Genomic DNA, 13662 nt, shown 5'->3' with positions numbered 1-13662 from the left:
GGCTCTGACGGGCATGAGCACAGCAAACATAACCCCATAGCTTTTGCCTTGTTACCCCTTTCCTTCTCCCTTACTAAAAACTATTCGGTCAAACAAGACAGCAACATCCAGCAATCAAAAATCACTATTTGGCTAACACATGACTTAGCAGCTCACCCTAGCACAGATTCCCTTTAAAAACCAACTCTTACAGAAAAACACCTGCTTGCTTGATGCCTGCTTTATAGCCAACCCCCAGCCCAAGCTTGCCCCACCTGAATAATAAATCCCCTTTGTGCTGAGAATTTGGTGTCTGGCTACATCCCGTACTGACTCCAAAGGGTTAATCCTTTTTAATGTCCTATGGCCTTAAGAACCATGGTTACAGGAAAAGAAAACTTGGTTCCCCCTTCTGTATGTGTGTTCATACATACATATCTACTATCACTTGGACACAGTCATAATTATACAACATGTGACATTGTTATTTCCTTTGTGTGGTACCAAAATAATATTGACTAAACACAGCAAGTTTCTAGGATATCGAATTCTGAGTGTTAGATGTGGCCCACTATAGCAAGGAGGTCCCAAGGTAGGATAACACTTATCAGTTTACAGTTGAGGGCTTCTTTATGTGTATGTTTATTGAATTTAATTCTAGTGTTTAGGTTGCAAATCTTCAAATTAATTGTTCTTGTGTACAAGAGGAGTTTCTGGAAGATACTCTTGATTCCTTATGTTTACGTTCCCTCTCCCTCTTCTTTTCCCTCTCCCTCTCCCTCTCTGTCTCACTGCCCCTTCCCCTCCTCTTCTCTTTCCCCTCCCTCCTCCCTGCCCCTCCTCTTCCCCTTTCCTCTCCCCTTTTCTCTCCCCCTTTTCCTCTTTAAATATTGTCATTTCCCTTCCACTTGGCCTTGGTCTTTTATATTTGCCCTCATTTCCCCCTCCCTCTCTCACAACCTCTCATTATTTCCATGTGATCTCTCTGGCTGGTGGTAATAATATATACCTTGTATTCCAAGGTGGAAATCAAAGGATCTGTTAGTTCAAGTTCCCCTTTGATAGTTTGTATTTGTTTATTTTTACCCTTAGGCTATTGATAGTAAATAGACACAGGATCAGATGTACATTTTCTACACTCTACAGTTCCCCAAACTTATCCTAAAAATCAAATGTGCTCTTTTCTCTACACACTGTAGAGTGTAAATTTACATGGTTCAGTATCTTGGGAGAATGACTTTTAGTGGAAAAATATAATTGTATTTGCCCAATACTGGTTTTGCCTCATTCTTTCAATTTTCTTCTTTTAAGGCATCATCAGAAGAGTGGATGGCAAGATGTGATGCTGAAGGACCAGTGTTGGAAGCAGTATTTTATTCGCAATCTCTTCAGATCCTTGTTTTCATCATTTTTACTTCTTGTTACATTAGACTCAAAAAACGTAAGAGCATGTTTATATTGTGTGACTATTTTCCAATTTCATGTTCGATTCACTTCGTGTATGTGATAAACAAAGCAGAAAAAAGATATGAGAGAATGGAGTGGTCTCATGTGATATACTATACACAGCAAGCTCTTTTAATAGTGAGTATATTCTTGTTGTATTTCATGTATCTATATGAACTGGATATTTTTTATTGATCGGTTAATTGATGAGTAGTTTATCTATACCTGTAAACATGCTCCCAACTGTTCTGAAAACATCATTTCTCACAATTTGGATTTTAAGCACATTGAAATGGGATGACATTGTTTAGAGTATAGGCTATTGTCTTCAGTATTTAAGAACTGTTCCTGTCTAAAGGAAATGCAGGGACAAAAAATAGAGTAGAGACTGAAGGAAAGGCCATCCAGTGACAGGCCCTACTTGGGATCCATCCCATGTACAGGCACCAAAACCCTGGCAGTGACACTATTAATGATGCTAGGCTGTGCTTGCAGGCAGGAACCTAGCTTGGCTGTTTTCTGAGAGGCTCTACTAGAATCTGACTGAGACAGATGCAGATACTGACAGCCAACCACGGGACTGAGGTCAGGGACCCCATAGAAGAGTTAGGGAAAGGATTAGAGGAGCTGAAGAGGATGTCAACCCCATAGGGACAACAACAGTGTCAACTCACCGAGACCCCTGAGAGCTCTCAGAGACTATGCCACCAACCAACAAATATACATGGGTTGCATAGTGGCCCCTGAACATTTTGTAGCAGATGACTACCTTGTCTGGCCTCAGAGGGAGAAAAAGTGTTTAATCCTGTAGAAACTTGATACCCCCAGGAAAGGGGGATGCTGGGGGGCAAGCACCCTCTCAGAAGCAAAGGGGACAGGGAAGGGAGTAATGAACTCTTGGAGGAAGTACCAGGAAGGGGGCAAAAATTGGAATGTAAATAAATAAAATTATTTGTGCACACACACACACACACACAGAGCACACAGTCAGGTTGCAGAAGTAGATCTGTTAAAGCCAATGGATTTGAACTCTAGAATTCAATAGCTTTGCCAGAACTTTCCAAAGGCATTTCCAATGATAGCCTCAAAGTTTCCACTCAGATAGTTTGTGCATAAGGGATAAAAGGCCCTCAATTATTCCTACGTGTATCTGAAATAAAATTTAGATCACCTCTATGGAGCTGGTGTGAATATAGGACTTGAAGGAGTTCAGCATGAATTTAGAAGTTAGACATTTATGTAGGAGGCAAAGCAATAAAATATCCATACTAATACAGTAAGCTGAACAGTAGGAATGGAGATTTTGATTCTAGCTTCCCAAATGACTGACTAGCTACCATCCTCATTATACTCTGCACAGAATGAAAAGCTTTGGAATTTACTGAGTTTCCTGCCTGTTCACAGTGTTTTATAAACCACTTTTCTGAATTCTTAGCAAGTATCTCAGTCCATAAAGACCACTTACACTATAAGAAGGTTAACTGACATCTTGACTTGTGTAAGCATAACTGTTCTGATTTAGAATTAATACTCAAGATCACTTATGACTACTTTACAATGTGTGAACAAAGAGGCACTTTGCATACTTCTCTTCATCCTTCAGTTGAGAAGTGCTTGAAGTCACTTAGCATTCAAACTGCACTCAATTCCTATAAAACAGGACAGAGGTCCTTTGTGATACCCAATATGAGAGAAGTTCATTAAAATAAAGAAGCCATCTACCCGTTAGAAACCAGGGAGCAAAGACACATTGATAAGAAACAACAGACTCCCTGTTAGCAGGATTTATAATCTTTGCTTCTCCTTGGTTACATAGTAGGTGAGGAATAGTCCACTATCTAAAGTTGAGGCTGCAATTCTGATTATTATATTATTTACACCATAATTATTCCTTGAAAGAAGCAATTCTGTACTTAAAATATCTATTCTTTCATCAAAGAAATAATTATTGATTTATATTCTTTATAGATTGAAAATATTTAACATCATTGTCTTTTATTTACTAATTTAATATACAGTCCCACTATGTCACAGGCTGCCTTTGAAGCCTCATTCAGGTACCTCTTCCTCCTGAGGGCAGACACAAGGATTATACCATTATACTTTCACTTACCATATTTTTTTATGCTAAATGTCAAAATGTAAATTTAGGAACCATATACTTCTAAAAATTAATGAAAATGACTTCTTATCATTTAGAGAAAGCTGGCAGTGGTGGCATGCTGGAGTGCTTTTTCCTGACTCTGCCATGAGGCATAGAAAACAAACAGGGCCTGGGAGACTGTGCTCCTCTGCTCTGTCAGTGGCCTGGCTTGGTCATATGAAGAATCACAGCTGTTGGTGAGATTAAGCTAGTACACAGAGACCAAGCTAGAGTCTAGTGAGCCCAAAATAATTACACTGGCTATGAGACCACATGCATACCCATCTGGGAAATACCCATCTACCAGTGCCCGACTCACTTCTGAAGCAATCTAGGGACTGTAACTTTAGCAGGCCAAATAATTAAAAACTCTAACATAAGACATGCACTTCTGGGGATTAGATATCTTGGAACATACTAGGGGGTGACAATATACTTAATTAAACCAGGCAAGAGCCCTGGTCATGAAGAGCCTGTTGGGAAGATAACATCCATTTACATTTAGCAAGCACATGCACATATTAACCACTGGTGGAAGAGTTGACAGACACGGAAAACCCAAAAGATGACACTATGAGGTAAAACTGATGAAATTTAATGGAAAAAAAAGTTTAGAAACATGTTGTTGATTACATATGTTATAAAAATTATGTAGACTTAATATAGTCACTAAAACCAGAGTCTAAGATATTAGGGATCTAATTGAACCAGGAGTGAAGATCAAGTGACCATAGATGTGTGGGTTCATTTCTGGGTTTTCAATTCTATTCCATTGATCTACCTGCCTGTCACTGTACCAGTACCCTGCAGTTTTTAACACTATTGCTCTCCATTCTTGTCTCCTTGTACTAAGCTCAACTCCAAATGGATCAAGGACCTCTACATAAAACCAGACACACTGAAGCTAATAGAAAAGAAACTGGGGAAGAACATTGAGCACATAGGCACAGGGGGAAATTTCCTGAACAGAACACCAATAGCTCTAAGATCAAGAATTGACAAATGGGACCTCATAAAATTAAAAAGTTAAGGTAAAGGTTTCTGTAAGGTAAAGGATACTGTCAAAAGGTCAAAACGGCAACCAACAAATTGGGAAAAGATCTTCACCTACCCTACATCCAACAGAGGGCTAATATCCAATATATACAAAGAACTCAAAAAGTTAGATTCCAGAGAGCCAAATAACCCTATTAAAAATGGGGTACAGATCTAAACAAAGAATTTTCACCTGAAGAATTTCAAATGGCTGAGAAGCACCTTAAGAAATGTTTAACATCATTAGTCATTAGGGAAATGCAAATCAAAACAACCCTGAGATTTCACCTCATACCAGTCAGAATTAAAAACTAAGATTAAAAACTCAGGAGACAGCAGGTGTTGGCAAGGATGTGGATAAAGAGGAACACTCCTCCACTGCTGGTGGGATTGCAAGCTGGTACAACCACTCTGGAAATCAGTCTGGTGGTTCCTCAGAAAACTGGGCACGACACTTCAGAAGGACCCTGCTATACCTCTCCTGGGCATATACCCAGAGGATTCCTCAGCATGCAATAAGGACACATGCTCCACTATGTTCATAGCAGCCTTATTTATAATAGCCGGAAGCTGGAAAGGACCCAGATGTCCCACAATGGAGGAATGGATACAGAAAATGTGGTATATTTACACAATGGAATACTACTCAGCAATTAGAAACAATGAATTCATGAAATTCTTAGGCAAATGGTTGGAACTGGAAAATATCATCCTAAGTGAGGTAACCCAATCACAAAAGAACACACATGGAATGCAGTCACTGATAAGTGGATATTAGCCCAGAAGTTCTGATTATCCAAGACACAACCCACATATCAAATCATTCCCAAGAAGAAGGAAGGAGAAGGCTCTGGTCCTCAAAAGGCTTGATGTAGCAATGTAGGGGATTACCAGGACAGAGAAGTGGGAGTGGGCTCATTGGGGAATTGAAGGAGGGAAGAGGGCTATGGGACTTATGGGAAGGGGGGATCATTTGGAATGTAAATAAAGAATATAGAAAAGAAAAAAACAGAAAAGAAAAACATTTTTAAAAAGGGAGTGAAAAAGGGTTTCAAGATGTCAGCATGCCAAGGTGGCAGCTGTTTGTTTGTTTGTTTGTTTTTGTTTTGTTTTGTTTTAGTTTTTGGATTTTTTTGGTCTTTTTTTGTTTTGTTTTGTTTTTTGTTTGTTTGTTTTTACCTGTAAGTACTTTTATTCTCTTCCTATTTTGCCAACCCCTCACTTGTTTTAAAATACTATTATTTAGAAGTTTCAAGAATTTTCTTTTTTTTATTGAATATATTATTTATTTACATTTCAAATGTTATACCCTTTCCCGGTTTCCCCCTCCCCGAAAACTCCCAGCCCATCCCCCCACCCCCTGCCTCCAAGAATATGCCACTCCACTCCTCGATTTCCCCACACTGGGACATCTATTGAGCCTTCATAGGACCAAGGACCTCTCCTCCCACTGATGCCAGACAAGGCATTCCTCTGCCACACTTTTGGCTGGAAACATGTGTACCCCTTAGTTGATGCCTTAGTCCCTGGGAGTTCTGGGGCGTCTGGTCGGCCTACCTCATTGTTCTTCCTACCGGAATGCAAAACCTCCAGCTCCTCCACTGGGAACCCCTTTGGCTGCTAGCGTATCAAAGGTGGCAGCTTTATTAGCCTTTTGAGCCTTATCATAGACTGTTAACCATCTAAATATCCAGTGTCAAGTGCATGCATTTGAAGGAATTTTAATTATTCGTTACGTAGGTCATACATTGCATAAATATTGAGGAAGAGTTTTGTTTGGTTTACGGCACAGAGCAGGAGGCAGTGTGCGTGCGATTCTCTAACTCTGCTATGTTCACGAGGAGGGAAGAGTGAGAAACAGGGACAGTCTTCACTTCTTGGATTTATAAAATGCTTGCAACTGTGGGAAGTGGTCTTTGGAGTGTGGATTAAAGTTTCCTCTTTTATATATATATTTTAAACTGTGGCCAAGAGATGTTTATGTTTTATTTGGGAGGAAAAAATTGTTGGTTATCCATACAGTGGCATTTAGAAAAGAGACTCATTAGTGTATTTCTAACTGTCATTCTTTTTTTAATAAAAGACTTAGTTGTGCACTACAGCTTGTGTTTCTCTGGAGCGATGTGCTGTGCTAAAATGTCACAGCACGTGACTTTAATATTTATTAAGTATATCATTTTTACTTAATGGACATTCACCGTAGCAGATATCAATGAATCCTTGCCATCTGGGCCTTCCTAGAAGGCCTAGTACTACAGAGGACAGAGGCCCATTTCACCTTGGTGTTCAGTGCTGTCATTAGCATGGCAGAGAAGCTGTTGATTACGTGTTCTCTATGATCAGAGGAGGGAATCAACGCTCTTTCTCAGCATGGTTTCCCTTTATTTTTAAACTTAAATTGCAAGCATAAAGTAGAAGCATTAACCCTGAAACATGCTTACAGAATTTTCAGCTCTCATTTTTAGAATTCTCCCTAAGGCTGACATATCTTTACTTTGGATGCATACTAGTAGGCTTCAATTTGTATATAATATTATATTAATTAGATGATATATTATATATAATATATTATACATTATGATAATTAAATGATACATACATATATTATATAATATATAATAGATATATTATATAGAAAGATACATTTTTATTTATGTGATATAGAATATACCATAATATGTATTTTATATTTCTTCACTTTTACTTTGAAAGTTTCCTCCCATAATAATTTGTACTGGTGTAAAACACCCCTTTTAATTGTAAAATTTTTATTAGCATCACTAGATTGCACTTTACTTGATAGTCTCACAAACACTTATTATTTTTTTCTTCTTAAATTCTTTTTAGATGGATAGATTTGAATTTTGTTTTAGTTTGCGGTGTCGAAGGAGTATTAAAAGCAGTACCAACAGTGCTGCTTTATCCACATGGTTACACTCTAGGACTCCTGGGGGGGATGCTTGAAATATCAGGTAACACCAGATATTTGTATTTAATACATATTTTCTTATATCTACATATTAATGCCAAAATTTAATTTATAAATTAGATAAATCTATCACTGATTGCATTAATACAGAAGAACTATAACATAAATTAACAAAATCCTCACATCGCTATTCTTGTGTTTTAGGGAGCCTTAAGTTTTTTTTCTTTTATTTATTAGATATATTCTTTATTTATATTTCAAATGTCCCTGCTCCTGGTTCCCTGCGCGCCCCCCCCCGAAATTCCAATAAGTCATCTCCCCTCCCCCATGTTCCCTAATCAACCCCCTCCCACTTCCCTGTCCCCTGTCCCGGTATTCCCCTACACTGCTGCATGGAACCTTTCCAGGACCAAGGACCTCTCCTCCCTTTGATGTCCAACAAGGCCATCGTCTGCTGCCTATGTGTCTGGAGCCATGGGTAACTCCATGTGTACTCTTTGGTTGATGTTTTTGTCTCTGGGAGCTCTAGGAATATTGGGTGACTCATATTGTTGTTCCTATGGTGCTGCAAACCCCTTCAGCTCCTTGGGTCCTTTCTCTAGCTCCTCCATTGAGGACCCTATGCTCAGTTCAACGAGCCTTACGTTCTATAGTGCTCTGATAACAAAGAAGAAGGTTATTGTACTGCAAAGATTGGCAAGAAAGTGAGGTGATGCACCTCATTTATTCACATTAGGGTTCAACTTAAAGCTTATCAATTATTTCTTTCTGGAACTTTTTGTATTGTTTTCTTGGACTTCAGATGATGGCAAGCAGTTGCAACTAAGGAAATGACTGCACTGTGAGGACCTGTGTTAAAGTGTAGTGCCTTTCGGAGAACTTCAGGTTTGGAATTGCAGATTCATAAGTAAACTTTAGACTTGACAATTGTGATTTTTACATGTAACTGAAAAGAAAATCAAAAACAACAGAAAAGAGAGCTAAGCAACTGCTGTGCCAGGGAAATGTTAGTGATCCCCAAAATGGACAGGAGCCAATTGGATTCAACTTACAGCAGGGTCTTTATTCTATTCCAGCTAGCTTTGTGCCTCCTTCCCCAACACACCACCAACACATAGGATGGTTTTGGTGGTGCTAGTGGGGGGAAGACCAAAATATTTATGGTACAAAGCAGTAAGCAGGGAGTATATGTACAAGCATCTAATTGGAAAGTTACCATGGGCTTTAACATAATTGGCTGGTGCTGGGAGTCATATCATAAACTAAACATCTGCTCCCACTATATTGGTGGTCATTAGGCAAGGAGTGGGCTTGTAACCTGGGGTGCAGGTTTGTTGGGGGAATAACCTGGGGGCACTGGTTTTGTTGAGGGTGTAACCTGGAAACTTGTCTTGCTGGGGATTATCCTAGAGCCTGGAACTAGATTCAGGTTTTGTTAGAAGACAACTTGGAAACTAATTCTAGGTACCAGCCTGTTAGTTTACCTGAGTTCAAAGTTAGGTCAGCTTCTAGGTTTGTCCTCTGCAGCACAGTTTCCCCAGGAGACACTTGAAGACCAGGAATTGGGATGAATATTCCAGTAGCGCCTTTGAAACCCTTATATCTACATAGACCCTACTGATTTCTGGCCCAACTTGCTGCCCATGAAATGATATTTGTAAGTTAACATATTACTCACTTTAGTATATTTGACAAATAGATGCTAACAAGGATATCTTGTGTTCATTATGAAGAATTACCAATGAGGTCTAACACAGTAACTACTTTATAGGCAATGCATGTTTCATTTATTAGTAATTATCTTCTCCCACTGTTGGTTTCTCATCAGGACATTGGTGCTTTCTTATTTTACTTTGAAATAGTTAGGAAAGTAATTCTGTGGAACACATGCTACCTATTTTCTCCTAATTCTGCTTCAGGGAGTTGTTGGCAGTGTTATATGAGTTACTTCAGTTCATGTATAGAGATCTATGTTAGGCTTAATGTTTACAGAAAATTTAGGGGTTAAACATAAACTTCCCGTGTGCTCCTTCCTCCATTTTTCATTTTTAAATGATATCTTTCATTTAGGGACATTTTTGTTTTATGTGGCCATATTTATAAGTCTCACATAACTTGCTTGTTTTTATTTAAGAGAACTTTTCTTACCTATGATCTTTGATCTAATATCCTACATTTTCTCTCCATTTTAATCCACTGCTGATACATGTTTGCACCCCTCCTACACCAAATTCAGTGACATGTGGGTTCCCATTAACTCACCACCTCACCTTCCTTTATCATCCCTGCACACCCAGAACCTTGCCACTTCAACATCCAACATCATTCCAAGACCAGTTCTTCCAGAGAGTACTCTGTCATTTTTCTAGTTAGAAGTGATGCCTTCCTCCTCAGAAAGTCTTCTATTATAGTTAAATGGTTGAGGTAGTACTGTGTTTGTAACTCCTCTGAACAGTTCTCCCTAAATCTCAATGTTATCAAAGAATCCTACTTAAGGTCTCAAAGAGTTTGCAAGGATAAAAAATATATCTGAGCAACTGAACACTCAATTAATGCACACAAAACAGTTTTCAAGAACTTGAACACCTACACCTTGTGAAAGGAATTAAATGGTTCCTATGTAGTCAGTGTTTTGTTCCAAAGGATAATGTTTTGGTAACTTATGAGCAAATTCTCTGAAGGCTGAGGCACTCACAAGAATGAGGAACATCATCATCTCCAAATATCTTCTAGCAAAATCAACGCACCAATACTCTTTCTGATGCCTTCCATAAATACAATATTCATGTACTTACTGTTTTCTAAAATGCTAGTTGCATAGGTATGGTTTGAAAGTTTTGAATTTGGACATTAACTTACCTATTTTTAATGTGCTAAAAGTATAATCCAAAGCCTTTCAGCTAGGCAAGCTTTCCATCACTGAGTTTTACCTGAGCTATAAGGTATTGGCTGCCAGTATCATTGAATCTCCTAAATATTCTGGTCCCCTATTGTATCTAGCACCAAATAGCAACATTTCCCTTTACCTGTTTTACTTTTTACCTAGAGAAATACTCACTATATCTATCCTAGATTTTTAAAACCAGGATTGAAGCTTCCATTTTCACATTTTGCATGAGAAATGTATAGGTCCAACATCACTTCTCAATAGATTGCATATTTAATTATTGATCTTCTCAAATAGTACCTATATTTTACTGTCACATATATGCTTTCTCACCAAATCTCTTTATTAGTAAGTCAATTACATACATTGCAAGATAAATAAATTGAAGGTGCTATAAACAAAATAAAAACAAATCAATGGATTTTATCTTCAATCTTTTTCAAAGTTTTACTTCAGATTATAAACCAAATTCTACGACAGTGGTATGCATATTCCTGTGCTCAATATAGACAAAATATCAATGAACATGTCACGAAGCATAGGGAAGGCAAGGTTTCCAGACAGAACATTGTTTATTAGTCAAGGATTGAGATAATTTTCTAGAATAGGAATGACACAATTCAACCAAGCAGAATTACAGAGGAAATCTAGAGCATAGATGAAATCTAGGAGTCACAGAGAATCTACAACAGCACTTGTCTTTCTTTTCTCAAATACTTTCTGTGCTTCACTCAGTCCTGAGTATTCCCCCAAGGGTTGAGCCCAAGAGTCAACTGTCAATCAACCCTTTGCTTTCTGTCTTCTTTGAAAGAGACAATTGCTGAGGTTTTCTCTTTAGTAGCTATGGTTGTTGCTGATGTGCACTCCTTCTTACACTCAGTCAGGAGGGAAAGGAAGAAACAGCTCCATTTAGTATGATAAGGTAATTTTATTTCTCCCTTCAAAGGCAAGATGCTCACTAGGCAGTTAACAAAACTACTAATGAAAAGCAGAACAATCTGTGTTGAAATCAGGCATCAACCAAGGTGGAGGATCACAAGGCAAGTAACAACCAGAGTAAGGAAGATGTTGATGATTTTCCTTCATATGGAATCTCTTCAGTGAGTCCATTCTAGTCAGTTTTAGAGCTAACACTACCCTCATAATCAGACTAAGAGAAGAATAAACTACTGGGTGGTTAATTGGGTCTACAGTTACACTTGAGGTAAGTGCAACAACCTTCTGAGATGAATAATTGATTTAGCAGAATAATAGCAGAACTGAGTAAGACCTGCTGTCCTCCATTAGCCTCTTCAGAGCTCTTTTACAAGCTATAAATCAATCAGTAGCAATGCAGAGGTCTGTTACTGCTGCATAAGTATCTCAGAGGTGGGAAAGTACTGGGTATACGGCTCAGAGACTGAAAATTTCTACATACGTAGCTCCGTGATGGGAAGCTTGAAGGCACATAATTTGGATACTCGCAATATCTCATTAGGTAACTGCCGGGATGGTAGCTACTGATGTAGCAAGATGGAGAGAAGCAGTTGGTGATGTATCCAAAATTTCTATAGCTTCTATATTCATTGTTGCCCAGAATACAGTGGTGTGTGGCCTGAGGATTCTTGAGGAAGGAATTAAATTGCCCTATGCAGTGGGAGCCATTTTGAAGAGTCTGGCAGGCTTTAGATGCAAGTCGAGTAGCCGTGGGGCAGTTGGATACATACCCTTTGGTCTCAGTACCGGGACTGCAGCTGAGTCTGGATCGGCTGTTGGTAGTTTTGCAGTCAGTAACAACCTGATTTGCAGATGGGGAATTGCAAGGAATACAGGAGTCCGTGGGATTGCAACTTGGAGTGCAAGTCTTGAGCACACAGCTGGGAGAGTCACAGTCAGGTGCTTCACAATAGGAGTCTTGGCAATGGTCCAGAAGCCAGAGATTGCCTTGGCAGCTGCTGGGTAAGTAATGTCCAAAGGTAGGGTTTACATCATCTGAGCAGACAGCGATGGAAGGCGTCACAGGGATGTAGCAGTGATTTCTATGGGATGTAGCATTGCAAAGCCTAGGATAGCCCCGAAGAGACATGGAGCCCGCAAATGCACGCAAGAGGCACCTACGTGGGTATGGCGCGGCTGCAGCTGAAGGACTTTTTATATCTTCCCTGGTGATTACAACGAACCTCTCCAGGCTCTTTTCCTTCTCTTGGTCTGACACAATAACACACACCATCTCATTACTGCATTGTTTAGCTATAGCTGCTGGTGTTGTCAGGCTCATACAAAAATAAGTTTGTTTTGAGTCTTCAAAGTACCTGTAATCACTACTCTGACCGTCACCCACCTGTCAACTTCTGTAGACCATAGCTTTCGTGAACAGTGATTTTAGTGTTAATAGGCAAACTCTCATATGCCAGTCAGTGATTAACAAGAGTTAGTGTCTCCACAGGATTCGACAGCATGGTTATTAAAAGTTCACAAGGTTTCAATAAAGCAAGGGACTATATATTTCTACTCTAAGTCTCTAAAAGATGCTGCAAGATTGGATTACACTTTCTTTTAAGATGGATGGTTTTGCTGTCTCAATACTGCCACTTGAAAGAGAAGACTTCCATGCATTAAATGGATCATTTTCCCCCCAAATATGTGTTACACACACCCCTGTTTTAGGCCAGACACCGATGACACCTTTTCAGCTGATGCGTTTGGATAATTCCATATGTGAGGCGCACAGTAATCCCAGTGGTATTTGATGACCTATTATTCCAGACTAAAAATGAACTGGTCCCCATGGGTCAGTGGTTGCTAAGCAAAAAAAAAACTTCCATGAAATCTCCTTCTTAAAGTGTTTCTACCTCATATACCATCAAACAAATCCAGTTTGTCAATATTGTAGTTTCTTAATTGACTAAGATTATGCACCCTGTGCCCTTTGCCCATGCTGTAAAGCCTATGTGTTTTACCATTTTCCGGTAAATGGAATTTACTTGTTCACTCCTTGTTTTCCTTTGAACATTCCTTTTATCGAAATTCCAGGACTGAAGTAATTTCCATTCCATAATGACAGAATGTCATGGCTGCGTTGTGAGGTTTCGTTTGAATAATCTGTGTGGTCACTATAGGTTCTACATGTAGTAAATAGTGCCTACTGTGCATAAGGTAAGGCTAAAAGAACTTTTAAGATTTTAATTTAAACTGAAGAGCTGAGACTTTGTTCTCAAAACAGAAACTATACTTCAAGCTTACAGCCTCTCCATTAAATTAGAA

At 39.0% G+C, this 13662-nt stretch overlaps 1 protein-coding gene across 1 annotated transcript; it reads right to left on the bottom strand.

Annotated features, from left to right (window-relative positions):
- Positions 1-11740: 11740 nt before the first annotated feature.
- LOC127665708 (keratin-associated protein 24-1) lies at positions 11741-12487 on the bottom strand. Its single transcript, XM_052158219.1, has one exon. It carries the CDS (start codon positions 12482-12484, stop codon positions 11741-11743), a length of 744 nt encoding a protein of 247 aa, XP_052014179.1. The 5' UTR covers positions 12485-12487.
- Between the last annotated feature and the right edge of the window lie 1175 nt (positions 12488-13662).

The sequence above is a fragment of the Apodemus sylvaticus genome, chromosome 15, assembly GCF_947179515.1.
Source record: "Apodemus sylvaticus chromosome 15, mApoSyl1.1, whole genome shotgun sequence".
Lineage (NCBI taxonomy): Eukaryota > Metazoa > Chordata > Mammalia > Rodentia > Muridae > Apodemus > Apodemus sylvaticus.
This window is presented reverse-complemented; position numbering and strand designations above follow the sequence as displayed.

What these genes read in the sequence shown, in the direction of transcription:
- LOC127665708 (XM_052158219.1), bottom strand. Translation starts at nt 12,484, where the DNA reads ATGTCTCTTCGGGGCTATCCTAGGCTTTGCAATGCTACATCCCATAGA.